The 27,445-nt window shown below is 34.3% G+C and overlaps 1 protein-coding gene across 1 annotated transcript; it reads right to left on the minus strand.

Moving 5' to 3' along the window:
• Positions 1-923: 923 nt before the first annotated feature.
• LOC123555275 (calcium-activated chloride channel regulator 4-like) lies at positions 924-19,592 on the minus strand. The gene is made up of 4 exons (XM_045345935.2): positions 19,326-19,592; positions 3,799-4,081; positions 3,512-3,629; positions 924-3,348 (listed from the first exon to the last, which is right to left on the minus strand). Exons 1-4 carry the CDS (start codon positions 19,467-19,469, stop codon positions 3,153-3,155), a joined length of 741 nt encoding a protein of 246 aa, XP_045201870.2. The 5' UTR covers positions 19,470-19,592; the 3' UTR covers positions 924-3,152.
• Between the last annotated feature and the right edge of the window lie 7,853 nt (positions 19,593-27,445).

The following is a 27,445-nucleotide window of genomic DNA, read 5'->3' on the forward strand; positions in this document are numbered from 1 at the left end:
GATCCATTTCTCCCTGCATTTACCACATGGTTGGCAGGGAATGTCCAGGCCATTTTGTGTAGTCACCAGGTCACCTACTGGAAATAATTAATTCCCGATAGTTTGTTAATGCTGGAGTCGAATGCTCAGTATTTGTCCTATGGGGGTTTTCAGATTTGGCAGCCCACATTTGTTGGGCATTTTGTCCATTGGGTATCCGATTTGGCGGCCCACATTTGTTGGGCATTTTTGTCCTATGGGGTTTTCAGATTTGCTAGCCCACATTTGTTGGGCATTTTGTCCTATGGGGTTTTCAGATTTGGCGGCCTACATTTGTTGGGCATTTTGTCCTATGGGGTTTTCAGATTTGGCAGCCCACATTTGTTGGGCATTTTGTCCCATGGGGTTTTCAGATTTGGCGGCCCACATTTGTTGGGCATTTTGACCATGGGGTTTTCCGATTTGGCAGCCCACATTTGTTGGGCATTTTGTCCTATGGGGTTTTCAGATTTGGCGACCCACATTTAATGGGCAGTTTGTCCCATGGTGTTTCCAGATTTGGCAGCCCACATTTTGTTTGGCATGACTGCCCAGACAGTGACAGAAATTATTGGAACGTGCACAGTGGGTGTTTTGACCCTCACAGCCAAAAATGATCGGGCCCTTTATTTCCATTGGAAGAGCGGACAGTTTCGTTATATCCTGTAACTTTGGTGTAAGGGAAAGTTTCCCTTGATCTATGTAATTTAATTAAGGAGACGTCACGACTGAGATAGTTTAGCATTATTACAATACACAGTCGGTATTGAAATTGTGTTTCCAATACATGAAAATAAGGGATGTGTTTTGTATGATAGCAACACTGTGAGTTGCTCTAATTACTGACAAATGACTGAAACAATAGGAATTCGTACAAGAGATGGATAGACAAAACAACAGTGAGGTAACAATATATTCTTTTATTGTTTTAATGTACGAGTTGTAAGCTACAATAAAGAATACCCATTTTTTGAAAATCAAACTGGAAGTTAGAAATAACAGAAAAAAAATATAATTAGGTCATGAGTCATCATATACCTGTCAAAATTTGTCATTAGTTTTCACGAGCTGTCAAAATTATTTTTATCTCTCTATTCTGCAAATGCATTGTTTTTGAAAGTATCTTAGACGGATATTGTAATGTGTAACTTACTTTACATTCCACTTTAATATTTGTGCTTGAAATTGCTTTGTTGAGCTCACCGACGTCACATATGAATGTCTATTGTTTTAGTTTATTGTCTGTTATAAAGGTACCAAATCTCAATATTAAGATATAAAAATTGTTCCTTTCTGGTAGACAAAGGAAACTATTTGGTTGAATCATGATATAACAGTTTTTGGAAAGAACTGAATATTCTTTGGTTTTTTGTTATTCACCGGAAATTCAAAAAGTGACATCACCTTAAGCAGTGTTTATTCACTGTGTATTTGGTGTAGGGGAAATATTCATTTATTAGATATTTGTATATGAATATTTACATTTATAACCTATATCTGGTATGTATGTATATACCTATGTTCTGTTTCGTTTATTTTATAAATGTCAAAAAAAATTATTACAGTTTACTCTATAAATCACAATACAATCAAATAATCAACATATGTACGACTGTTATAACGCAAAGAAATCAACAAGCTATAGCATATTCTTCAAAGGTGTTGCTGCCGGTATAAAATATAAGTCATAGCAGAAACATTGCGGCAGCCATCTTGGCGGTCATTTTTTAAATAAACTTGGTACGTTTCGTTTAAATATATATTTCGTACTTTATACATTGTTTTGATAATGAAACTATAGTATGATGTATACAAAACTGAAAGTGATTATCAATTTATTTTTTATTTTAGCTGTTATTAGGTATACCTTGTATTCTATATTGAATTACCCCACCCACTTATAAATATATATATTATCAATAATTTGAATGTATTCTTTAACAAAATAATAATATTATTACAATTTATTATCACTTGTTCAACACGGGATTGCATTGTGTAAGGAACAACAGTAAATAGAGGAATAAAAACAAAGTCTATTGACCGTAAATAGTATTCATCACACTAAAGTCCATATAAAATTGGTATAAAATGTGTCAGAAATTTGTATTTCATATCGATAAATGCATATAATTTTGCAGATTTATAACTTTAACATTTTTATAATAACTTCAAATTAATTCACAACAGTTAAATGCTTTTATTTTGCAATTTTATGCATTGGGTATCATTTTCATGTATCAGCGGCCATGTTGGCGGCCATCTTGAATTTGAGGACTTTGCCCAGTGACTAGAAACTGGCATCAGGCAGTTCTGAAAACTACATATTCTGACGAACATTTTGGTATGCAAAAGTTGATGTGCACATTCATAGACCACCTACTACCAGTTTTAAGCTACTTATTTGGCCATATTTGCAGAATGAAAAAGGATACAGAGCAATACTTATGTACTGTAACATGCGATTAGTTTGAAATTCAAAATAGCAATATTAGAATATTTTAATGTATGATAAAAATATATTTCATTACACAGATGATGAACGGCTTGAATGTTTGCGAAAAGTTCATGCATAACCAGTTACTTAGAAAACGAGGTTGATGTTGAAAGTGTCAAACCAACAAGGGAACATAAATTGTAATGTAAGACAAAAATGTGTAGGTTAACTTTTCTTATAAACTGACGATTCCCGGTGCAGTGACCGTGTATGTGTTAATTTAAGGCTCATATCCTGCCTTAATGTCCTCAAGTAACTGACCGCCATGGGTTTTCGGACGTCTTAGGAAAGTACCGCAGTGATTAAACTTTAGATGTTATCATAATATCAAAACATTCAAGGGAAAGAGAAAAATATACATCAAAAACAATAAATTATCAATATTTTACATCATATTTCATTGCGCGGTTAATGCACACGATAGATTTTCTATAGGCATGCACTTATCAGACAAGAAGTGTATTACTAATCAATAAAATCGCTTCCTTTCGAGAAATAACAACAACAACAACAACAACAACAAAAATAGATAAACGTCTCGCAATATGCTCCGTTTCCTAATCAATGGATTAAATCATAAAACCTTTGACAAGCATTGATTGTTACAAAAACTAGCTGTACTATTTATATAAGTATGCTAATTGTTTAGAAAGTAATTTCTCGCCACATTTATCCATTGGAAACCCATCAAAGAGGCATCAACCTTCTGCTCCCTATCAGGGCAGAACTTACAACGTTCATTCAGTATCTTGCTGGCATCCTCAGTGTTGCACTCTGTGCTAGGATCGCAACCAGCACCCATACCTACACGTCCCTGAATTAGGTTCGTGCACCTTCAATATAAAACGAATGACAAGTTTAAGAGACCAACAAAACAGTGTCGTTAGTCAACTTAATTACATTTCAAATTGAAGACAAAATGCAGAACGAGTGAGAGATATATAATATACAGTGCTGTATTTACAAAATAATAATTTTAAATGCTGTATAGATTACCTGACAGGATTCCATTTTCCGGCTGCTTGATAAAATGTAGGATAGTAAGGTTTGGTAACAGGGTATTCGTCGTATAAACCATAACGTAAATGACCCCACTCATGAACTATCACATTATCTAAAAAGACAAGGTTAACCGTGTACGATAAAGCTTTATAGTAATAGGGTTCTACACAAAACAATCGCGAAAAATAGCAATTTAAAGTTAGGTAAAAAAAACTTATATTCATATAATTACACTTTAGTACATTCTCAAACATTTCAACTGCAATGAATTAACAACATACCGTGATTTCCCCAGTTTGTGCTTCCCTCAGTCAAAATGAATTTTAATGAATTTAAATACATGTACGAGCCTCCTCTACCACACTTTGTGAGTCCGTAAACTTTTGGCACTCCGTCTCCGTATTTATCTACGCTGATGTACTGCTTCATCTGCGATGGTACAATAAGACGCTTGTATTCTGTCTTCAGTGACCATGTCTTTGGTACAACTACCTTGATCTTTCCAAAGTATAGATGGTTACGAGTAGCTGTAAACAACAGCTTTGATGCAGCTGTAAAAACCTCCTGCATAGAAGGATAAAATCAAGGAAATCAATTCAAAATATCGAATCCAAAACAATATGATATGTGATTTCCTCTGTGTAAAATGTGTAATAAAAATAAGGATGAATACCCATAGGAAAACCCATGTACCAAGAACGCAGTCCCTCAAACCATAACCCCATAGTGTTTGATGTGCACATGAATAGTAAAAATAATATAACACCATTCTGCGAAAAGTAAATTTCGTTTAAATAGCGATATTTCAACACAGATGGAGGTCGCTACATGTAGCATAGGACGGGATAACAATAAAGGAACGAAATGTAAGTGAACACAGGACCTTGAACGGTAAATATAATAATCATCATCTTTGACGAATGCTTAGAGCTTTCATATAGAAATAAAATCCTGAGGGATGAAAAAATCAAATATAACAATATTGATTTAATGTACGGGGACGCCACGTTGTACAAACAATACATTGTGAACATAGATTAATGTATAATACTAGACTTCAGGTACTAGAAATGTTAGCGTTACACTTGCTTATGAGATAGGTAGGTCTTTTTGAAATTCCCATGAGAGATAAGTTAATCTGCTTCGCCCGTTTTGCGGATACTGAATTATCAACCGAGGCTGATATACGTCCACATACAAGGTTCCACCGAGTTTGGACGTATCGATATTAGGATTGCTTCCCAATTTACAACTCAATGGACGTGGTAAATTGAACTCCCTATCCTCCGCCATACAATCATCTCCTTTTAACTATGTTTTCCTATTCCTCCTCTCGAATATTTGGACAAACATGGCAGTTGATTTACTTATTGATATATTTACAGTTGCCCTCTCTAACTGAGCAATTGTGCCGATAATGTATAATTTTGCAACATGTTTCTTTAGATTGTACCTATTTCCTCTTTTCTTTCTGAACATAGCAATTTTTCTCCCATTTGTTGAAAATACAATTTCACAGTTTCATTTAGATAAGTGTAGCATTTGTTAATACTTATTATTTCCTTCCGTTGTTGTTGACCTGACACTGCAAGTTATCCAAAACCAAAATTAAACATTTCCTGTTAATCTCACTTGCATTAAATGTGCATAGTAATGATTATTTTGGAAAGCGAAACTGCATTTTTTTTGTAAAAACGTTTATTTAAAGCCCTAAATGGCGTGTGTAAAGGTAGTTGTTAGAACATCAGGTACGAGTTTTATGAAATACAGACCCAGCAAACAAAAGACGTCTTGAATACGTCTTTATTTGGTTGTTTTATGGTCGCGACACTTGTGACTAGAAAAAGACGCTTTCCATGTCGTTTTACCTATCAAGTAAAGGCGTTTTTAAAAGACGTTTAAATCCGTCATAATGGCATCTTTTTCTATGAGAAAATTCAAGTTTTCGTTCTTCTTAGCTGCAAAAACATTTACAATATAAACTGTTAGAAAAAGTAATATTAGATACATGTTGGATCGAAAGTTTGATAATTTATATATGTTTGTTAAATGTACCAGATTTCATTGTTGAACAATAATAATCGAAACTTCAATGCCTCCTCGATATCTTAGCAATATCTTTCATAATACTAGAACAATATGTTTTGATAACATACAAAGAATTTAGCAGATGGAGTAATGCTATGATTTCATTTTACGTATTTTACCATCTCGATTCAATTTTGAAAGGTAACAAAATACACTGAACAATTGCAACACTTTTTGACGTTCACATAAAAATTATATAGTATATTTGAAGCAATAATTTTGATAACAAAGTAAATATAAACCTCTTATGTCTAATTTCTGATGTTTAATTTTGAAATCATTCATGTGTGAAAAGTTAGGGTTTATATTACGATATCCGGTCTTAGTTCAATTCGTTCTGATATGTGATGTCAATAATGATGAAAATTCCTTCTCTATTAACTATCGGTCCTACACAACATTTTTAAAGGTTCTTTTCTCAATATAATAGGGTTATTATAATAGTAGCTTTATCTGGGAAGCTGTATTCGGCTCGAGTGGATTTTGTCAGGTCGGATCACACGAGGCGCGCAGTACGATCGGACTGGCAAAATCCACGAGAGCCGGATACAAATTACCAGATTCAGCTATTTTTATAAAGACCCTTTTTATTATATGCTTCAACATTTTTGTTTGTTCTTTTGTTATCGAACGATTTCTTCAATGTTTATCGATTTTAAAACAGAACTAAGTGTAGTTTGTGTGTGCTCTATTTATTGAGCAGTGTCAGGTCATGCACATTAAATGAAAATAGTCCAGCAACATACAATACAAAAGGTACAATAAGGATTTTTTTCTGCCTGTTCATATTTCCTTGTGAAATACAAGCCGTATTTCTGACAGAATTTATATAGGTATGTTATAAAATTAAGTCTTAACCACATTAAAATAGCTAAAGTACATTATACAATTACCGACTTTTTCATAGGTTGATATCAGGATTTATCAACCCAAAGTCGAGGTGAATATAACTTTTTGAGGGTTGATAAATTTGATATCAACCTATGAAAAAGTCAATAATTGTTTTATTACATGAATAAATGTAAAGTCAGTCTTGTTATTACAATTGTAACTTTAATAAAGAAATAAGGAATAAATTTAGGCCAAATCAGGTTGATATTGGTTTTCCAAGCACCTACTTCGATCTATTTTTATTTTCGTACTATTTATAACCAAAGATAAGTTGATATGATATGTACTCATTACTTTTCGAACCGTTTTCAGCCAGTAGAGAAATAATAGAATACAGTCCTGTAATAATAACATTTGTAACAGGTCAGCTTTTTACTTAAAATATTTTCTCTAACCATTCTTGTTTCACTTGTTGTGGTAATTCATGGGCGCCGCCATATTGTCTTCTCCGCCGAATGTATTTTACTACGAATCATTTCATTGGTTTATAATATTGTTTCCAGTATTTTCATTGGTTTATGATAGGTCCAATTATTAATTGTTTATACCTGTCATGTGACTATGCGCGGGAAATTCCATTTATATACCCGTGCATAGCATTTTGTTAGTTAGATAGGCTGTACCGGGCAACCGGTACGTCACCGAAGCCTAAGCGCTTCATTTATTTAATTGAGATCATTCTCACATGCTTGCTGATAGCAAAACCTCTAAAACTAAAACATTGATTTATTTCTCTTCTTCTCTTTAGATTAATAATTAAATTTCTACTTTCATTCTTTAAGTTTCTTAATTTATTTAAATTAAATAAATTCTGAATAAAAATAGATTTATATAGATTAATTCTATAAATAAAATTGTAGACTAAGTTGTTGACTCTTGTCTTCATTGTAGTGTAGAGAAATTCCCAAGAAATACATCTACCATATTGATTTATAAATCAGTTCCACATACGATCACCAATATTAGAAAGTTTACATAAAGATTTATTCCCCAGCTGAGCCAGTCCAACTAGAGCCTGGTACATTGGTGCCGTGACTAATTGACTAGTAATAAAGCCATAAATTACAAATTTGCTAGTAGAAATATAACGTAACCTTTTCATTTTTATCCGATTTTCATAATTTCGGTTTATAAACTCTACATACAGGACAGAGTCATACAACTTTAAATTATCAAATAAAGTTATGTAAATAAGGGAAATCAGTGCTACAATGACTACTACTATAATAAATAAATAGTCTATCTGTTAAATTAGTGTAAAATACATGTACGCTTAAATAAAGTGTATCAAGAAAATAAATTATAAATAGGTTGTGTATACAGTGCATGTATAAAGTAGGGTCAAGTTATTGTGTATTAGTATGGCAGAACAAAGCACATCGTATCATACCGACGGTATCGGTTATACAAATGTAGATAGTCATATGTATGCTAGTGCGTGCACGAGTTCTGTGTTTTTACCAAGGAGTGAGAGTTATCCACATACTTGTATGTTTTCGCCTATTAGACGACCTGAAGGTATCGTAACTTCTCATGTAAATTCTCCAAGAATTGACTTTGATGAAACATATTATGAATTACCTGCTAGATTACGGAATATAAATTATGCTGGTTCATACATAGAAGAACCCATTGCAAGTGACACAACTAGGTTGTATCGAAGCAGAAACATGGCGTTACTTTTGAAATAGGGCATCAACAAACACAAGGCAGCATTGAAACTCGTTCTACCTCTCGACCTGTTAGTACTTATTTAAATAGTCAAACGTTGCTACATTGCAGTAAAGAACCAAAAATCAGGTACCATGATAGGCAAACAAGATTATTACAACCTGTTGACTGTATGGGCAATATGTCTCCGCATTATATGCCCACGATTTTGAATGAGAACCGTCAGTATACGAATACACAAGCCAGGAACCCGGTATTCGAACCTAACAGAACACAGTTTGATTCTCTCAGAACAAACAGATACACAGCACCGATAACTGTAGATAAAAAAACAGACACCTCTATCCCATCCCATTGCACAAACAAACACGTTTGTACCTACAGGTGTGCAGACAGGTAGCTCTATGAATAACTTGAATATACCCAATGATCGGAGTTATGGAGTTTATGCTCAGACAGATCCTTCTTTACACGATAGGATAGGAAATACAGTGTACAATGTTGGTAATTTTCAGCCTACTAATCATACAATGTTTGATGACAGCATGCAAAATACAGTTTATCCGCAGTCAAACTATAATATTCCGCAGAAAACTAAGGAAATTAAGCCAGATGATTTTGATGGTACCTCTAGTGAATAGCCAGATTATATTGTTCATTTTGAGCAGGTAGCTAGCTGGAATAGTTGGGACGAAAGGCAAAAGGCGTGTATGTTGTCTATAAACCTTAGGGGTGAGGCACAAAGGCTTTTATCTACATTAAAGCCCGAACAAATGACAAACTACCTTGAAATTAAGAAAGTACTGACTCAACGATTTTCCCCGCATGAGAGAGAATTAGCTTTCAGGTGTGAATTTCGAACTAGGAAAAGACTAAAGGGTGAGTCTGTTGCCGATTATGGATATGTATTACGTAAGCTCGGACAAAAAGCTTTTCCGTCTATGCCTAGTACTGCGCTAGAAACATGTATAATTGATCAGTACATTCACGGATTAGGCAATTTTGATTTACAAATAAATGTTCAGTTTTTACATCATGACGCGTTAGTTAAGGCAATAAGTGCAGCCGTTGAGTATTGTGCTTTACAGGGTTCAGTAGATAAGATTTCGAAGCCTGATCACACTGAAGTCAGGGAGACAACTCCATCATCCTTGTTAGAAAAAGATAAAGTTGCGTCCCTTAGATCGAAAAATCTCAAAGCAGATTGCAGTTTAGATGATTTACAAACGATGTTATCTTCTCTGCTTGATCAAAAATTAGACCAAAAATTGACTGAAAAATTGTCGTATATACAGAGTAACGCTCATAAACGTAATCAAAGCCCAAAAAGGACCGATCCTGTGCAACCGTACGGCACAAATGCACAGCAACAGAGTAAAGGATTCGAACCGAGACAAGGCCCAAGTAGGAGGTCGGATATTGTGTGTGGTTATTGTAATAAGAAAGGGCATGTAGAGTCACGTTGCTATAATAAACCAGCAGCAATTCAGCCACAATATGGTTATTATACCCGACAGGGACCCCAACCAAGACAAGGTTACGGACCAAAGTTCCAAGGACGCGAATTTTACTCACAAACACAGCCTCAGTCATATCAAGGAAACTGATTGAGACTGGGTTTGCGGCCGAAAATTCAGTCAATATCATTTCAAATAGGCCAGAAAATAAAAAGTCAGATTGTTCTAGTAAGCAAAATTCGGAATCGCAGATTTCCGCAGGTTCTACAAATATGCTTGCGAATCACTGTATACCTGAAATTATAATAACCCCTCCCGTAAACACACAGTGTGAGAGTATCAGTACAAACATACCCGTAATAGATCAAAAGACAGTACATAATGACATATTACAGTCAACGTCAAGGTCGGATTGTACCTATAGTGAGGGTTGTTCAACAAGTATGAATGTTTCTATAAACGAGAAAAGTTTGCAAAATACAGAAATTTTGAGACAGAGAAGTGAAGCTGAGAATGAGGGTTGTTCAAAGACTGAAAATAAAAGTTAGATGACAAATGAGAATGAGGGTTGTTTAAAGAGCTCAAAAACTGAAAATAAAAGCTGTATGACATAAAAGCTTAACAGTGTTGATAGTGTGGGTCGACTAATCAGTTCAATGAAAGTTGCATGTTAGGAAACTTGAATGTTGTTGAGACAGAGGGTTGTTCATCAAGTAGTAAAAGCAATGAGGGATGTTCACAAATGATTAAAAATGAGAAATTGACATCAAAAAGTAGTACATTTACAATTACAAATGAAGATTATAAAGAGGCAAGCACTAAAACTTCATGCTACTATGTCAAATGTTCCTTTGATCAAATTAAGGGAGGCATGCTTATTGACACAGGTAGTCCTGTATCAATTTTATCTAGTAAGGCATATGACAGAATGAAAAATAAACCAAACTTAGACCCAGTCAATGAAACATTGTCGTCTGCAGATGGTACTAGTTTACAAATAAGGGGTAAATGTAAACTTGTGTTTTATATTGAACATATTCCTGTAAGCATAGATGTGTATGTCGCCAATGTGGAAGAAACAATAGGCATTTTAGGTATTGATTTCTTTGAATGTTATGATGTTAGCTTGAAAATACCTAAACGCCTTTTAAAAACAAAACTCGGCAAAGTCAAACTTCATAGGTATCAGAGTTTATGTTGTGCCAGAATAGAAATCTCAGAATCTGTACTTGTTCCGGCTCAGTCTGAGATGTTCATACCGGCTCATATAAATGGAAACTACACAAATAGGATAAATATGTTAGATCCCTCCAGAGATTTTATTAGCAAAGGAATCTATATTGCACATTCATTAGTAGATACAGTGAAACACCGCTCGCTCGAGCATCGATGACTCGAGCACCCTGGCTCGCTCGAGCAATTCATGTGGTCCCGGCCGATTTCCTTCTATTTTCTATGTGATATTACCATGGCTGGGTCGAGCACCGATAACTCGATCGCTCGAGCATGACACCTGGTCCCTGTGTATTAATTTACTCTTTGTTGTTTCTGGCTAACTCGAGCAGAGGTGTCAAAATTTTTCACACCTTCGGCGGTCAGAATGTATCGGTTAATTAAACATTTTCACACACCGTGAGAATTGCGTAGTAGTCTATTCCCAGACTATCTTATTAATAAATGTTTGTTTGTCGGTATATTTGATATTATGATGAGATTAATTATTGTTAAAAGCTTTAAAAAAAGTTTTATTGATCAAATATCGATCAATTACTGATAACTTAAATCATCTTTCTGCGGATCGAAATCTTAGTAATTTAATCAGCGGTTGTTTGCATGCAAATGAAGGAAATAAATATAGCCGTTTCATAAAATTGAGACGATTAATTATGATATGCACTTGTTGATGAATAAAAATTTTAAAAATATCTTAGTTGTTTTTCGCATGTGCCATTTACAAATTACATATTGAAACGTCTATCAATAGATAACGTTTGTAATACGTTTGTTTTCGAAAATGTCACAAGTATGTTATTATTACGCATCACCGTTTACTCAGCAAACGGTCCCGATGACCGTAAAACAAACTTCAGTTTTCTTCATATGTTGGTCAATGTTTGGGTCACTCGAAACCATGGATAACTCGAGCATTTTGCTCATCCCCTTGCGACCTCGAGCGAGCGGTGTTTTACTGTACATGTAATGAAAATCTTACTTTGTCAGTTATGAATGTCAATGACTCTCCTTTCAGAATAAAAGTAAACACAATTATCGGAAACATGAGTCCAGTCACTGAGATATTTCTTGTTAATGAGACATTGTCAGATCAAAGTACTGGAAGTACTTTACCTGAGCATTTAAGACCTTTGGTTGATTCATTACCCGCAACCATCGATTCAAAACAAAAAGTTGAGGTTGAAAAATTATTAACCCAATTTCAAGATGTGTTTGTCGGACCTGATGGCAAACTAGGTCAAACAGAAATTGCAGAACATTATATTTACACTGGAAATGCTAAGCCAGTTCAGTGTAAACCAAGAAGAATACCTTTACATTTACAGGGTGTTGTTGGTGAAGAAATTGATAAAATGTTAGAGAAAAAAGTTATTGAGCCTTGTAATTCTCCTTGGTCTTCAGTTATATGCTTAGTGAAAAAGAAAGATAACTCTGTCAGGTTTTGTGTGGATCTGAGAGCCTTGAATTCTGTGACAATTTTTGATGCATATCCCTTACCAAGGATTGACGAAACTCTAGATAGACTTGCAAACAGCCATTTTTACCACTGTCTAGACTTAGCTTCGGGATACTGGCAATTAAAACTTAATGAGTTTGATGCACCAAAAACTAGTTTCAGAATTCCGTCACGTGGTCAATTTATGTTTAGAGTTGTCCCCTTTGGATTACGAAACGCACCAGCTTCTTTTCAGCGGCTGATGGAGGCTGTCTTAGCTGGTCTTGGTTTTGATAAAGTACTAGTTTATTTGGATGATGTCTGTATTATGGGCAAATCTTTTTATGAAGCACTAGAAAACGTGAGACTAGTCTTATTAAGGTTCAGACAAGCATTTGAAGTTAAAACCTAGTAAGTGTAAACTATTTCAAACTAAGATAGTATTTCTAGGTCATCAAGTAACAAGTCAAGGTATCACATCTGACCCTTCAAAAATAACATGTATTAAAGAATGGCCAGTACCTGAAAATAAGCATGAAGTAAAATCATGGTTAGGAATTTGTGGTTATTACCGGAGAATGATCAAAAACTTTGCAGAGATTGCTTTACCTCTCACTAGGCTGACAAGAAAAAATGCTAAATTTAAATGGGAATATGCTGAGCAGTTATCTTTTGATAGGTTAAAAGCATGCTTGATAAGCCCACCAATTCTTGCTTTTCCGCATGAAAATGGAAATTTCATCTTAGATACAGACGCAAGCGCAGACACCATTTCTGGCATTGTTTCTCAAATACAAAATGGGCAAGAACGAGTTATTGCGTACGGTAGTAAGACATTAAATAATGCTCAACAGAATTATTGTGTCACAAAACCCGAGCTTTTAGCTGTAGTTCATTTTGTACAAGCTTACAAACATTACCTATTAGGAAAGAAATTTCTTATCATGACTGATCACAAAAGCTTGATTCACTTACACAATTTCAAAGAACCAGAAGGCTTAATAGCTCGTTGGCTTAATGTGTTAGGAGCATATGAGTATGATATTGAGTACCGTGAAGGTTCGAAACATTTGAATGCAGATAGTCTTACAAGGCAAATCAAACGACGCTGTAACATATATGGTTGTCCGGAATGCACAAACTGTAAGCAAAAAAATGATCAAAATGCATGTATGACTTCAAACAAGCCAGGTGATGAAGCTGAAATAAGCTCAAGAGTAAAATCTTTAGTACAGTCAAAAGATGAAAATAACATTCAGCAAGATCAATGTAATGTACAAACACAGACTGAAACTTGTGAAGGTCAAGGTGACATGTACTATTTCAGTAGTCCTTGCTCATGCATAAATTCAGTCATTGCAAATGTGACTTGTGATTTATCAAATCCTGAGGTTAACTGGCTAAGCTGCTGGTCTCATCAAGAACTGATAAATTTACAGAAAAGTGATGTAGCCATAAAAGAAATTATCAGACTTAAACAAGAACAGTCTGAAAAACCTGAAAAAATCAAAATTGTCTATCATAGATAGTCATACAATTAAATTATGGCAAAACTGGGAAGTACTTGAAGTTCATAAAAACCTTCTTTTCTTAAAAGGTACAGACTGTAGTGATCAGGGTTCTCTCAAACTGGTAGCCCCTGATAAGATTAGAAAGCACATTTTTGAGCATTTACATTTTCAAAGGTATGCAGGTCACTTAGAGAGAGACCGTACAATTGAAGCTGTTAAGCTGTTAAGCGCCGTTTCTTTTGGTCTGGTATGAATCAAGATATTGCAATGTGGGTTCGTCAGTGTGAAATGTGTGCACGTTGTAAACTTGGTCCTGGTAAAGGTAAACCAGCGCTTAAGCAGATTTGTGCCTACAGACCTATGGAAATTTGTGCTGTAGATATTTTAGGTCCCTTACCCTTAACAAAGAACAACAATGAATACATAATTGTCTGTGGCTGTTACTTTACTAAGTGGAAGATGGCTTTTGCAGTACATGATCAAACTGCATATACAGTAGCTGGCACACATATCATCAACGTTTTCCTTCGGTATGGTTTTCCTGCACAATTACATACTGACCAAGGGAGAAATTTTGAATCCCGTTTATTTTCTGCAATGTGTGATATCTTGCAAATTGAAAAAACACATACCTGTCCCTACAACGCAAAATCAGATGGAATGATAGAGCGCTGTAATAAAACACTCATACAAATGTTAACCACCTTTGTTTCTTCTGAAATAAATTTCAGAGACTGGGATGACCACATCCCATATGTTATGGCAGCTTATAGGGCCACTAAACCAGGGTTCAAATTTAGACAAGCATACAAGCTAAATGCTAGTGGAATTTTAAAATAGCTAGTGGGTTTGAAATGTACTAGCTAATTTCAGCTAGTCAATAATATAACAAGCAAATGTCTTCAGAGCTTTAATAAACTTTAATTGTTTTGAAGGTACACATTTTTCTTTATGAAAGGAATGTTATCATTTATGTTTATGATATTTTATTGTTCAACAAAAATAGCACAAGCTATTTTCAGCTAATAGATAACATTTTTGTTTGTGACTGGCTACTTACAGAGATCAATCAGTAAGTTTTGGCCAGTAAAATATTAAGAGAGTAATTAAATATTATTAACTTTAGCCGGTAGCTTTTCATGTTAGCTAGTGATCAAAAAGGGCACTAGCTAATTTCAGCTAGTACAAACTATTGTTAAATTTGACCCCTGTAAACATTCCAGTACAGGATGTACACCAAATTTACTCATGCTAGAGTACCCCATTGTTTTAATGGTTGGTTCCCCTCCTGGTCAGTATGACATTGAATGTCCCATTGAATACATTGAGTGGGTCAAGTCTACAATGCGCGATGCCTTCTTGTTCGCAAATGATCATTTAGGCATATCAGCCGCCAGACAGAAACCCACTATGATAGAGGATTAAAACCAAGAGAATTTTGTACAGGTGATTGGGTTTGGAGATGGTATCCTCCAACTGCAAATCAAAAATTAAGTTTGAGATGGACGGGTCCATACCTAATTATTGAAAAACCTACATACTTAACATACAGGATACAAAAATCCAAGGACTCAAAGCAAATAGTAGTCCATGTTGATCACTTTAAACCTTATGAGGGTATCCCCGGAACTGAGAGTTGGTTAGAAAATAACCCTATCATTGATCCTGATAAAGTAAATGATGATGTCACAATTGAAGATGATGTCATATGTGATGTCACAAATTCTGAAATTTCTCAAAATGAGACAGATACATGTCAATCTAAGAGTAGTCATTACACAGTTCCATTTGTTCCAAGATCAAGAAGGGAACGTAGTGTCAAACCAAGACAAATGTATAGTCCTGACTAAAATTATCTATAAAAAATTATTTAAAACAAGTTGTATTAAATACAGCACAGATGTTTTTAATCTTTTGCTTAAAATACATTTATTTTTAAAGTAAACATATCAGCACAATTTAGTGTAAAAATGTAATGTTATTTGTAAATTCATGAAATTGCATTATATGTAAATGTAATAAGTCATGAAACTTGTAAATTTATAATTGTATACCAGTCATGGAACTTGTTATTATGCTTCATGATGCTGATTATTATGTTGTATTACTTTATACTTGTGTGTAAAAATATATATTTATATATATATATAAAATAAAGATGCTGTATAAATATAATCATTTATGTAAAATAAAAGTCAATAAATAAGTTATAAATTAGTACGAAAATGCTTTTAAACAGTTTGAAAATAAGAAAATAAACAGTATGTATTTTGTTTATTCATTCTAACTTTATGTTTTCTGTTGAAATTAAATCTTTTCCTTGCCAATTTCAGTTATCATCATGGCTCAACAAATTTTAGAAGCAGCTGACAGACCTCTATGGCCCGAACAGGGGATGAAATGCCCTGTACCCCACTGCTAAGCAGGGAAGTTTTTCAAGCGCTATGATAGGTTTAGTGAACATTGGGCAAGGGTGCATCTGCCAGTTGTAAACATATTTAAATGTCTGAAATGTAACACTGTAGTCTTCCGTGGGAATGAGGCTCGGCAGCACACTAGACGTAATGGTTCACAACATTTGTGTGAGGCTTCACGAATTGCAAACCCGAAGTACATTAGTCCGGCAGGAGTCAGCAAACCACGCTTCCCATCACAACAAGAAAGGAGGGATATGGAGGAAGACAGGCAGATTGAAAATGAAAGGGAAAAACAACGCAGGAAGGAGGAAGAGAGGGATGCTAGAAGAAATGTTCAGCGTGCGGAACTGTATGGACTTAATTCAATGTCTCCTGTAGAACTGGATTACTATGATGAAATTAGCCATTGGTAGATCCAAGTGTTATTTTTTCATTCATTTATTGTGCTACAGTTATATGTATTTTTTAGGAACACTCTATTTTGTCAATTATTTTTGGATTTATTTTCATATTGAAATTTCTATCCTTTTATTATATAAAATTGTTACTTAAAAAATCTATAGATATTACTTACTACTTTATAATTTAAGAGTTAAATGTTATGTCAGTAGGTTTTAAAGTATTTTATAATTTAATTTTAGGACTACTTGTTCTTTACATTTTTGGTTTTGATTATGATTAAGTAACTCTTTAACTTAAGACTTAAGTCAGCATTAAATATAGCTCTACTTTGATTCCTTATTCACATAGATTTTTCATTATGTATTAAAATAGTTTACAATATTTTAATTTATTTAAGGAGAAAGGAATGTAACAGGTCAGATTTTTACTTAAAATATTTTCTCTAACTATTCTTGTTTCACTTGCTGTGGTAATTCATGGGCGCCGCCATATTGTCTTCTCCGCCGAATGTATTTTACTACGAATCATTTCATTGGTTTATAATATTGTTTCCAGTATTTTCATTGGTTTGTGTTAGGTCCAGTTATTAATTGTTTATACCTGTCATGTGACATGATATGCGCGGGAAATTCCATTTCTATACCCGTGCATAGCATTTTGTTAGTTAGATAGGCTGTACCGGGCAACCGGTACGTCACCGAAGCCTAAGCGCTTCATTTATTTAATTGAGATCATTCTCACATAATACTTGCTGATAGCAAAACCTCTAAAACTAAAACATTGATTTATTTCTCTACTTCTCTTTAGATTAATAATTAAAATTCTACTTTCATTCTTAAAGTTTTTTAATTTTTTTAAATTAAATAAATTCTGAATAAAAATAGATTTATATAGATTAATTCTATAAACAAAATTGTAGCACTAAGTTGTTGACTTTTGTCTTCATCGTAGTGTAGAGATATTCCCAAGAAATATATCGGCCATATAGATTTATAAATCAGTTCTACCATATACGATCACCCATATTAGAAATTTTACATAAAGATTTATTTCCGAGCTGAGGTTCGAGCCAGTCCAACTAGAGCCTGGTACACATTTATGATTACTTAGTACTCTAGTACTCTTCCTCCATATTTCACTAAAATACACCAAAATAAGTAAACGTGATGCATTTTCTTAGAAAGACCTTGGATTGGGGTCATTTTGTCCCAATTATTTCTTTACCTTGTTTCATATGCTAAATTAGGATACATAATGATATACTACAGAGATTGCATAACTATCAAGTGATGAAATATCAAGAAGGTTTAGTTTATATTTCCAATTAGCCTCATGCTAAACATGTTTGACATTTGCAAATAAAATAAAATGGGTTACTTTTTCGGTTTGAAGATAAACAATTGAAATTTAAACATCGATAGCCCGGCTGCATATTTAATTGTTATTATACATTAGATTCTAGTGCAAACAAATAATTAATTAATTTTTAGTGTGTTTGTGGTGGGGGGGGGGGGGGGGGGGGGGGGCAGAATATGGTTTGGTCCCCAATTGTTTGACCCTAACCAATGCTTTTTCTAAGAAATAACCTATTTGAGATAGCATTTAGATACTTAGATGTATTGATAAGGATTTGTTGTGACTTCAATTGTCAATAAGGGGAAGAAAGTTTTTTTTTTCTTTTTTTTTTTATATTTTTACGAGTTTTTTGTTTAGCTAGCCGTCCCCTCCCTATTGTCCAACCAACTTTGAGTTCGCTCCTACACCAGTTACTATCATCAGATATTGTATAGTTTGGCACTTTTATATTAGAATGCTTTAAAACAAATCTATGAACAAATCTGATAATAATTCTTCGTTATTGAAACATATTTTTTAATTTCGCAAGATACGTGATTTTTTGCAGACAATTGTTTGACCCTGTGCAATGCTTTTTTTTTTCAGACATAACAGCAGACTAAAACCTATTTGAGATATTTAGATGTACTGATAAGGATTGTTGTGATATCAATTGTCAATATTTATGAATTTTTGTTGTGAAACTATGTTTTATTTCTCATTTCAATGATTTATTTTTTGCATTTTGCAGACAAAAGTTTAAAATTTTGTTTATTCATACTAACCAGTAATAAGTTACGACTAAACGATAATGCATAGTCACTGATAAGCAGCAGATACAGGTAGACTCGTTAATTGGATCGGGGGTGTGAGTAGGGAGGTGACTCTTATATACCAGTGGATGTATTTATTTATTTTATTTTGTTGGGTTTAACGTCGCACCAACACAATTATAGGTCATATGGCGACTTTCCAGCTTTGATGGTGGAGGCCGACCCAGGTGCCCCTCCGTGCATTATTTCATCACGAGTGGGCACCTGGGTAGAACCACCGACCTTCCGTAAGCTAGCTGGGTGGCTTCCTCACATGAAGAATGCAACGCCCCGAGTGAGGCGACCCACATCGATGAGGGGCAAGTGATTTACCAGTGGATGTAGGCCTTTAGGTTCAACATTTCATTTTTGAAAGTTCGTTATGTATATACTCTACGTTTCCTATAGGTAAAACGTTGAATATGAAAATAAAAAGAATGAAAATGGAAATTTATTTATAATAGCGGCGTTAAATACTTGAATATTTTTATCATATTTAAACGCATTAAAGCAACTTTGTACTTGAGACGAACAAAATATTATCTTGAAAAGTTACCTTTATACGTTCAAGCAGCACCTCATTGTCTTCATTGTTATCCTGTATAACTATGTAAAGATCTTCGTATCGTCCATTTTTGACAAAAATTGGTGATATTTCTCCAATTAACAAACAAAATAAAACAAAGTTTATATTCGCCATTTCTGATGACACCACTAAACCTACAATGCGTTGAATTGCATCCGGGTGTACCTTTTCAATGCTTTTTAAGTGCAATGTATTGAATTACACCTGCTTGGATCAAAGTCAAACAATGACGTTCTCCTTTTAAATAATAATGATTATTATGTTTATCTCATACACTTGTTGGATGACTAGCCGATCAGTATCATAACAAAGTATTCTATTACACGGCCTGTAAACACTGGCCCCCTCTCTTTGTTAGAGATGAGTTGAAGAAAAGAGCCAATGATACTTCCGAGGCGGAACTATACGAGAAATGTAAACAAAGAAAAAGGGTGAGTTGATTTTTAACTTTCTGTAACAAATTTAAGACCTTCTTTCAAATATCGGGCAATTTAGTTCTAAATGGTTATACTTGTTTGTATGTAGATCGATTTGCAGTGCGAAAGCATTTCTTGATATGAGGACTTTTGAAAGTCAAACTAGGCTACTGTTACACTATTTACGTGTCATTCAGTAAATCTTAGATTGACTAAACTAACAACAAAGTTAAAATTGAAAATAAAAGAGAAATTTTAGAAGTACATAAAATTGTAATCATATCGATTGCCAAAACAGATTACTTTACTCAGTTTACATTGTAATTCCAACATTCATTGACCATAAAAATTGTTGTCGAATGGGAAATTCCCCTTACATTTAAAAACTCATATACAACTAATGACCATATGTTTCAGCACATAAGGCATGTTATATCAGAGAAAAAAGTCGTTAATATCTCTCAATAAATTTTAAGGAAAATGGATAACTTATTGATAACATCTGGTTTTTAGCGCCTCCTCTGCAGGCGCTGGCTCCTCCTCTTGGTCAAAAATGCACATATATGGATGAAACCTGTCAATAAATCACGTATGTTAAACAGTTATAAAACATTGTTTACAAAAGGTCGGTATGGTAACTTTCAAATCTTCAATCTGTGTAAATAAGGGCAAAGTATATTTACATATGTCCAATTTTGGTTTAACCGGTCCTATTTCCAAACTTTCAAAAGTCCTCACATCAAGAAATGCCTTTGGTTTGCAAATCGACCTGCATACTTACAAAGTATAATTATTTCTGAGTGGAACTACATTGTCCGACTTTTGAAAGAAGGTCTTAAATTTGTTACAAAAAGTATCTCTTTCTTTATTTACATTTCTAGTATAGTTCCGGTCATCAGCGCTGCCTCTGAAGTATCATTGGCTCTTTTTTCAACTCATCTCCAAAAAGAGAGGGAGCCAGTGTTTACAGGCCGTGTATTACATGACAGCAGAAATAAATTGTTATAAGTTAGAACAACAATTTGTGACTTTTGCCGAGCAAACGTTAGTGTTGACTTATAAACAGGCCACTAGCACAGAAATAATATATAAATAAGATCTATAAGAAGATCCTTTGGAAGCATAAAATGCAACCAAACAAAACAACAGCAGACTCGGTTTGATTGAGTCTGTTCATCAAAGGTTATGGAATGTACAACACCCCTGACGCCCTCTGGCGCCGGCTTAAGTATCTATTACATAGATAGTGAATTGACGCCCCAACACCGCAATTAGAAATTGCTGTTGTGGTAGTCAATAAAATCTATTAAGAAGATGTTTTAATATATTGAAACAATACGAAGACGTTATACGCCTGCGGAATAATTTCACGAGGGCGTAGCCCGAGAGAATTATACACGTGGCGTATAATCAAATAGTATTGTTCAGATATGTTAAAACATGGTTCTGCTATATATCATTTCGATTCTAATATGTCTTTTACGTAAACAAGTAGATGAAATAGAGAAGCACAATTTGCAAGAGCATGTATGGCGACAAATATATTTCATCGACGCGACGTCAACGCGCAACCATGTTTTAACAGTGTTAAAATACGGGAGGTAGCACGTTCCACGGAATAACTTAGACTCTGGTGAGTGAGTGAATAAGTGTGTAACATTCTTCTGTTATATCGTTTCAATTCTCAAACGTTTTTTTTTTTATAAAATAGTAGATCAAATGTAGTAGCACTCGTTCCCGGCAAATGTATGGCGCCAAATGATGTGTCGACCTGACGTCAATATTGTCGTGTTCTATCGAAAATGTGCTTGAATTGTTCAAACTAGAATTAAGAAATTACATAATTTTGATATATTGCAACAATACAAAGAGGTTATAAAGCAACGGAATACTTTAACGAGAGCGTAGGGTGATGTTTGTAGCAGTAATAGCGAATATCCAAGAAACAGTCTGTCTAACGTCACAATCAACCAGGTGACAGCAGCGACGGATCCTGTACTGTTAGTCCTGGCCGTGACTGCATTCGCGGCGGTGGAAGTGGGCCAAAACGGGGTAGTCAGAATAGACCCACATACTGGGTTGAACTTTGATATCTGTTCAGAGAATTCTATTTTACGATCTAGTTGTATTTCAGACAATAATCACGATGTTATATATATTGATAATAATAGATCAATCATTTATTGTTAACCTTAATTAACTGCAGCTGATGGATACACGCACATGTACCTAGGCCTGGTATTGAGCTTTAGCCGGATGGCGGCAAATGACTCTGCATTTGCGGCCACTTCAGACCAACATCGGTGCAGGCTGATCATGATCTTCACTGTTTGCTTTTCAGTCAGTAAATTTTAAGTAAACATCTTTTCGAATAATAAATAGTACTGCCCGAATTGAATGATGGACCAGTCCATTCTAGAAATTTAGCAGGGTAAATGGTATGTCAATGTTGTAGCAGTAACCTCGATTCTTACAGCAGTAAGAATGTGTTAAAAGTTCTTTAGTGTTGAAATAGAAAGAATGAAGCGGTAAACGAATTAACAAAACAGTGCGGTTATTTTTTATGACAGCATGGTATCTACATTTTTGTAATTTATTTGAATGTTATCCGACATTTGATATGCATATGTTTACGCAATTTGCACATGTTAACACCGATTTGAATAGAAATAACATGTCGATAATTGTATTGTGTTATCTACAACCGACTGACAAATTTAAGGTATCGCCACAATGGTGGCCATTTTACTCAAAGTTTCACATGCAAAGTTTCATAAAAATAAAAGATGACTAAGTGGTAAAAATAAAGTCAATAATTTTGTCGTAATTATGTTCTAAAACATATTTGAACATATGCACGTAAAAGGATTTGCATTTCACTACCTGTATTATGCCTTTATTCGATATTTTTCTTTGGCCAAAATGACAAAATTTTGCAATTTTACATGTAGTCAAACTCAATATATATTCAATCATGTAAAAAAATTAATTACAGCCAATTGTAAAGTAGACCGTGAAGAACACAGTCTTAGGGAACTTATTTTGAAATTTCACCTGGTTACTGAATTATACACAAAATTCCAAGCACCATCAATTTATCCAATTTGTTTTCATCTGTTCACACATAATTTACAGTTATATTAACAGGTGATATTATAGGTTGACTGTACAATGAAAAACTATCTTATCTCCCAATATAAATCAATAGAGTTAGTGCAGTGTTGCATTGAACAATCGATGTGTACTGGTTTACCTAGCTAGCTGTGGTCAGTAATGCAGGTACAAACAACATTTTAAATTAAATTTACATGGGGTTGTCATTTTGTGTCAAATGCAACAACCAGGAACAATTTCGACAAAAATTCCATAAGATTTTGCAGTATACATATTGTACTTCAAAAAGAACTAAATTTTGTCTTTGTAAATATGTGTTTTAATGGATTTGACTGCCCATAAGATTTCAATATTTTGGGGTAAGCTTTCGATCTAAACGAGACTCAAACATTTTACAAGCGGCGTATGTACTATAAATCATCATGTGCTTCTATGTTAATGATAATTTGACCAGCTGTCAAGGCTTTAGTGCAATTTTCAAGAGAAAAATATTCGGCCTGAAAATATGAACTGCTATTGAATTGTGACTGTGGCGACACCTTAAACAATCAGAATTGGCTCTGTTTAACTAAAATAACGAAGAGGTAATAATCATCAAACTTCGATCGAGGATTTTTTCATTCAATACCGGACTGTTTAATTGTGTATATGGACTCCCCTTTTTACTTGAGCCAGATATAGAGTGTTTATGTAACAGTCGTATGACACAGATATGACTCAATATTGAAGTGCTTCTTAAAAAAAGATTATTTGGCTGTCGTCTGATCAGATAACATTTTGGTATTACATATTTTTAAATATTGTATTACAGTCATTTAACACGTGTTCAAGAGAAAAATTACCGATTCAGGGATAAAGAAAGCACTTAAAGGTCCATTACTAAAACCCGAATGAGTATTATATGAAAACCAGAGTTTGTAGCAGAGCCTTCCTATTTACTGAAAATATGGCCCACTGCATCAGATCTGACCAAATAATCATGAATATGTTCACGAATAACTAACAAATAAACAAAAATGTTGCCTATGTCAAACCGAAAGTATGTTTGCCGACTGCTTACGAACCCGTCGAGCATCTTCGGATTTTTTCGGAAGAATCCTCCGAAACGAGGCTATAATTTATAAATAGATGCAAAATATATTATATGCTCAAACGATAACGTGATATTTACAAACTTAGCACATGGAATTCAACAATTTTGTAACTCACAAAACCTTCATGAAAATCATTCTTATAATACATGCAATAAACAGCTATACTACAAGTTTGCGGGAGGACAATTCAGGCCCTTCCCGAATAAAAGTGTTTTTACAACTTCGTCTGCAAACTTTTTCAGTTAATCTCTTTTCAGTATAGTTTTAAGAATAATAAATGAATAACTGTCTTACACTGCCGAAACAAAATGTGATTGAAATTTACCTAAATACACTGATTTATGTACATATGGCTACATTAATTTAATAAGATTTTAGACATTAAACACATTGACTTGGCCTAATATATGTCACTGTCAATTTTAAACATAAATTTTGTACATTTCATTTTTTTCGTGCAAGTCGTATATAATTACCATCATGGAAATACAGTTATTTTGTCGCGCGTCTTTAAACGGATATTCGTTTGAAACAATTTTAAAATCACGTGATCCCGAAGAATTTCCGACCGATTATAGTAGCCGCAACTTGACCGCGATGGTTGACCTTAGGCTGATTATTCATATCGATTATTTCATTGTAGAAATAAAGGGGTGCTTAGGGTAGCCATGTATATTTATATTGAATTAGTTTGTATACAATGCACACCTTTTCAATAATAGGTTGTGCCTCATTATGTATTATAATACAAAGGTCAACCATCGGGGTCAAGTTGCGTCCACTATACGGAAAAACGATAAACATGAAAGTAGGACAAAATGACCCCCATGTCAGTCTAAGAAAATACAGAAACAATCATTTGTTTCTCTGTTCTTGTTGTGATTTCAAGGGAATATTGCATGGCTATCATAATGTTTAGTACTATATTACAAAATGTGTAGTCTTTTTTTAAGATTTATGTCTATTCATTTGTCTTTATTTTGCACCTTTAAGGCAAAGTTCTTACCTGGAGAGATAATAACGATACCAATATTTACCATATCTTTCGTCCTGTGATATGATAGAATACCTGTACGCAAAAACCTCTGACCTCTCGAAACCTGTTTAATTCAACAGGTTACAAGTAGACACGCAGCATTTTACTTGCAAAATGAAATTATAACAGATACAACTTGTAAGGTCTGTGTATTACAAGCAAGAAATGAATGCATTCAAGTGAAATATTTCTCAAATAAAAGAAATGCACACCATACACAAAAGAGAACAGTATTTAGTTTGCCAGAGCGTGTAGTTATTTTGAGGATCTCAATAAACGGAATCAATATATTACAAATAAGCTTCTTCAGCAAGACTATCCTTATTATAAATTACGTAAATACCTTTGGGTCATGACAATTTTCAAATTGTATTTAGTTAAGTTATTAAACGTTTTATTAAAAGAAGGTATGACCCAACTATTTTTAGACACACCGCATGTTTAGTGTTCAACCCTTTTATAGTTGGACACCACGCTTTCCTCTTTGATTGTGAACTGACGGAACTAGTTCTTAAATCCCAGCTGGACTGCGCTAATTTTGATTTCTGTCTTCGGGCCCTTTAGAGTGTTTTCCTTATTGCTCTGTCTTCTGCTAAGGCAGTGACTACATCTGTTTTTATCCCCCGCCGAAGGCGGAGGGGTATAGTTTTGGCGTTGTCCGTCCGTCCGTCCGGAGCCATATCTAGGAAGTGGTTGGGAATATTTAAATAAAACTTCATATACATGTTCATCACTATGGGGTTATGCGGCCCGTCAAGTTTCAGTCAGATTGAAATAACACTAGAGTTATGGCCCTTAGAAATGTCTAGTGTTAACTATATAGTGTACTATAAATATGGCAATTTCTGCTTCATAACTTGTGATATATTTGACCTAGAACTATTAAACTTTAAATGAATTTAGATCACCATAATGTGGTAGAGCAAACACAGTTTCGTCAGGATCTCTTTAGTAACTTCAGAGTTATTGCCCTTTAATTGTTTAAAAATCCACATATTTGTACATAACAAACTAACCAATTGGTAGAATTTCATTAAACTTCTTTCATTTTTTTCCATGAACATTTATTGTAATATTGTAAACATGTAAAGTTGTGTACCCACACCCGGTCACCCCCACCGCCTTGGTCACCCCCCCCCCCCCCCCCCCCCCCCCCCCCCCCCCCCCAACCAAAAAAAAAAAGAATTTTTTTTTTCATTCCTTATTTTAAATTTTTTCGAACGTTCCATGAATATGTACCCTTCCCCCACCATTCAAAATAACTTCATTAGTCAGGATCAAAACGTAATATACATTTATGATGTACACTTAAAACATTTGTTTTGTGTTAAATTGATCCTGACTAATGAAATTATTTGCTTCTTAGTAACATTCTTAACTTTTTGCCGGATATATTTCCTTGCCATTCCTCACCACAAGCCCGTTCGGCGGGAGATAACAATTCATCGAATTTGCTGGTTGTTTATATGAAATGATGAAAGTAAGTTAAACGCCTTTGTGCAAATCGATGCATATATGAAACACGGTATCGTTCAGCTTGTTTTTTTACCAGCAAAAGGCTGCATGTATTTTACTGTACACAAAACGAATGTACAAAAGTTCTGAATACGACGTGTTTCAGTAAAACAGTAAGTTATCCAAAACATGATTGTAATAATGTCATGGTTTCTTTACCAGTACAAACCTGTTACGTGCCCATATGAATCATAGGTGGAAGACAAATGATTTCAGACAGATATACCTACCCGGGGATGGAACTCACGATGCAGCAATCCGTAGATCTGTGTTCTCCTTTTTGAGCTAAGCTTAAGTTGTTAGATCTATGAATAAATATGTACATTCATTGTAGAAATTAGTGTATTGTGATATAATTATCTGCTATTATACAATACCTATGTTTAAAAATATATGGATAGTGAACAGGCTACATTTAACACACGTAATCGCAATTTTCAGATGTCATCTAAATACTCTGTCGCATTTTACTTGCCTTTAGCATGTTCTTCAAATATCCGTATGCTTTAACATTTTGTTTTGTTATTGAGACATTTCTGGCGTTACCTATCTTCCGCATGACTCGAACGACACGACATGTGAAGTTTCGAACCCACGGTACTACGATAATACTTCACCTTAATATGTTCATGCATTAAAAAAGTACAACTTGAAACATGGATTTGAAGATAACGGCGATTCCTATAAAAACAGTTTAGTTTTAATTTGTGTTCGTCCATACGATTCCTAGACTTGTTCTTCCTAGCAACAAGATCATAAAAAAAAAAAACAGTACAAAACATTATTGTGAAAAATATTAAACATTCTGAATAAAATGAACGTCCATTTAATTTTTGTTGCATAGTATAAATACAGTGTTCTGGTAGACTTCTGTACGGATAAAAAGTCATTGTTTTTCATTAATTTTGATAATTG

The sequence above is a fragment of the Mercenaria mercenaria genome, chromosome 7 (genome assembly GCF_021730395.1).
Source record: "Mercenaria mercenaria strain notata chromosome 7, MADL_Memer_1, whole genome shotgun sequence".
In the NCBI taxonomy this organism is placed as follows: Eukaryota; Metazoa; Mollusca; class Bivalvia; order Venerida; family Veneridae; genus Mercenaria; species Mercenaria mercenaria.

What these genes read in the sequence shown, in the direction of transcription:
- LOC123555275 (XM_045345935.2), bottom strand. Translation starts at nt 19,469, where the DNA reads ATGGCGAATATAAACTTTGTTTTATTTTGTTTGTTAATTGGAGAAATA. An exon ending in TGCTGCTTGAACGTATAAAG is followed by an intron (nt 4,082 to 19,325) that starts GTAACTTTTCAA and finishes CCTTCTATGCAG; the next exon opens with GAGGTTTTTACAGCTGCATC. An exon ending in GGAAAATGGAATCCTGTCAG is followed by an intron (nt 3,349 to 3,511) that starts GTAATCTATACA and finishes TTTATATTGAAG; the next exon opens with GTGCACGAACCTAATTCAGG.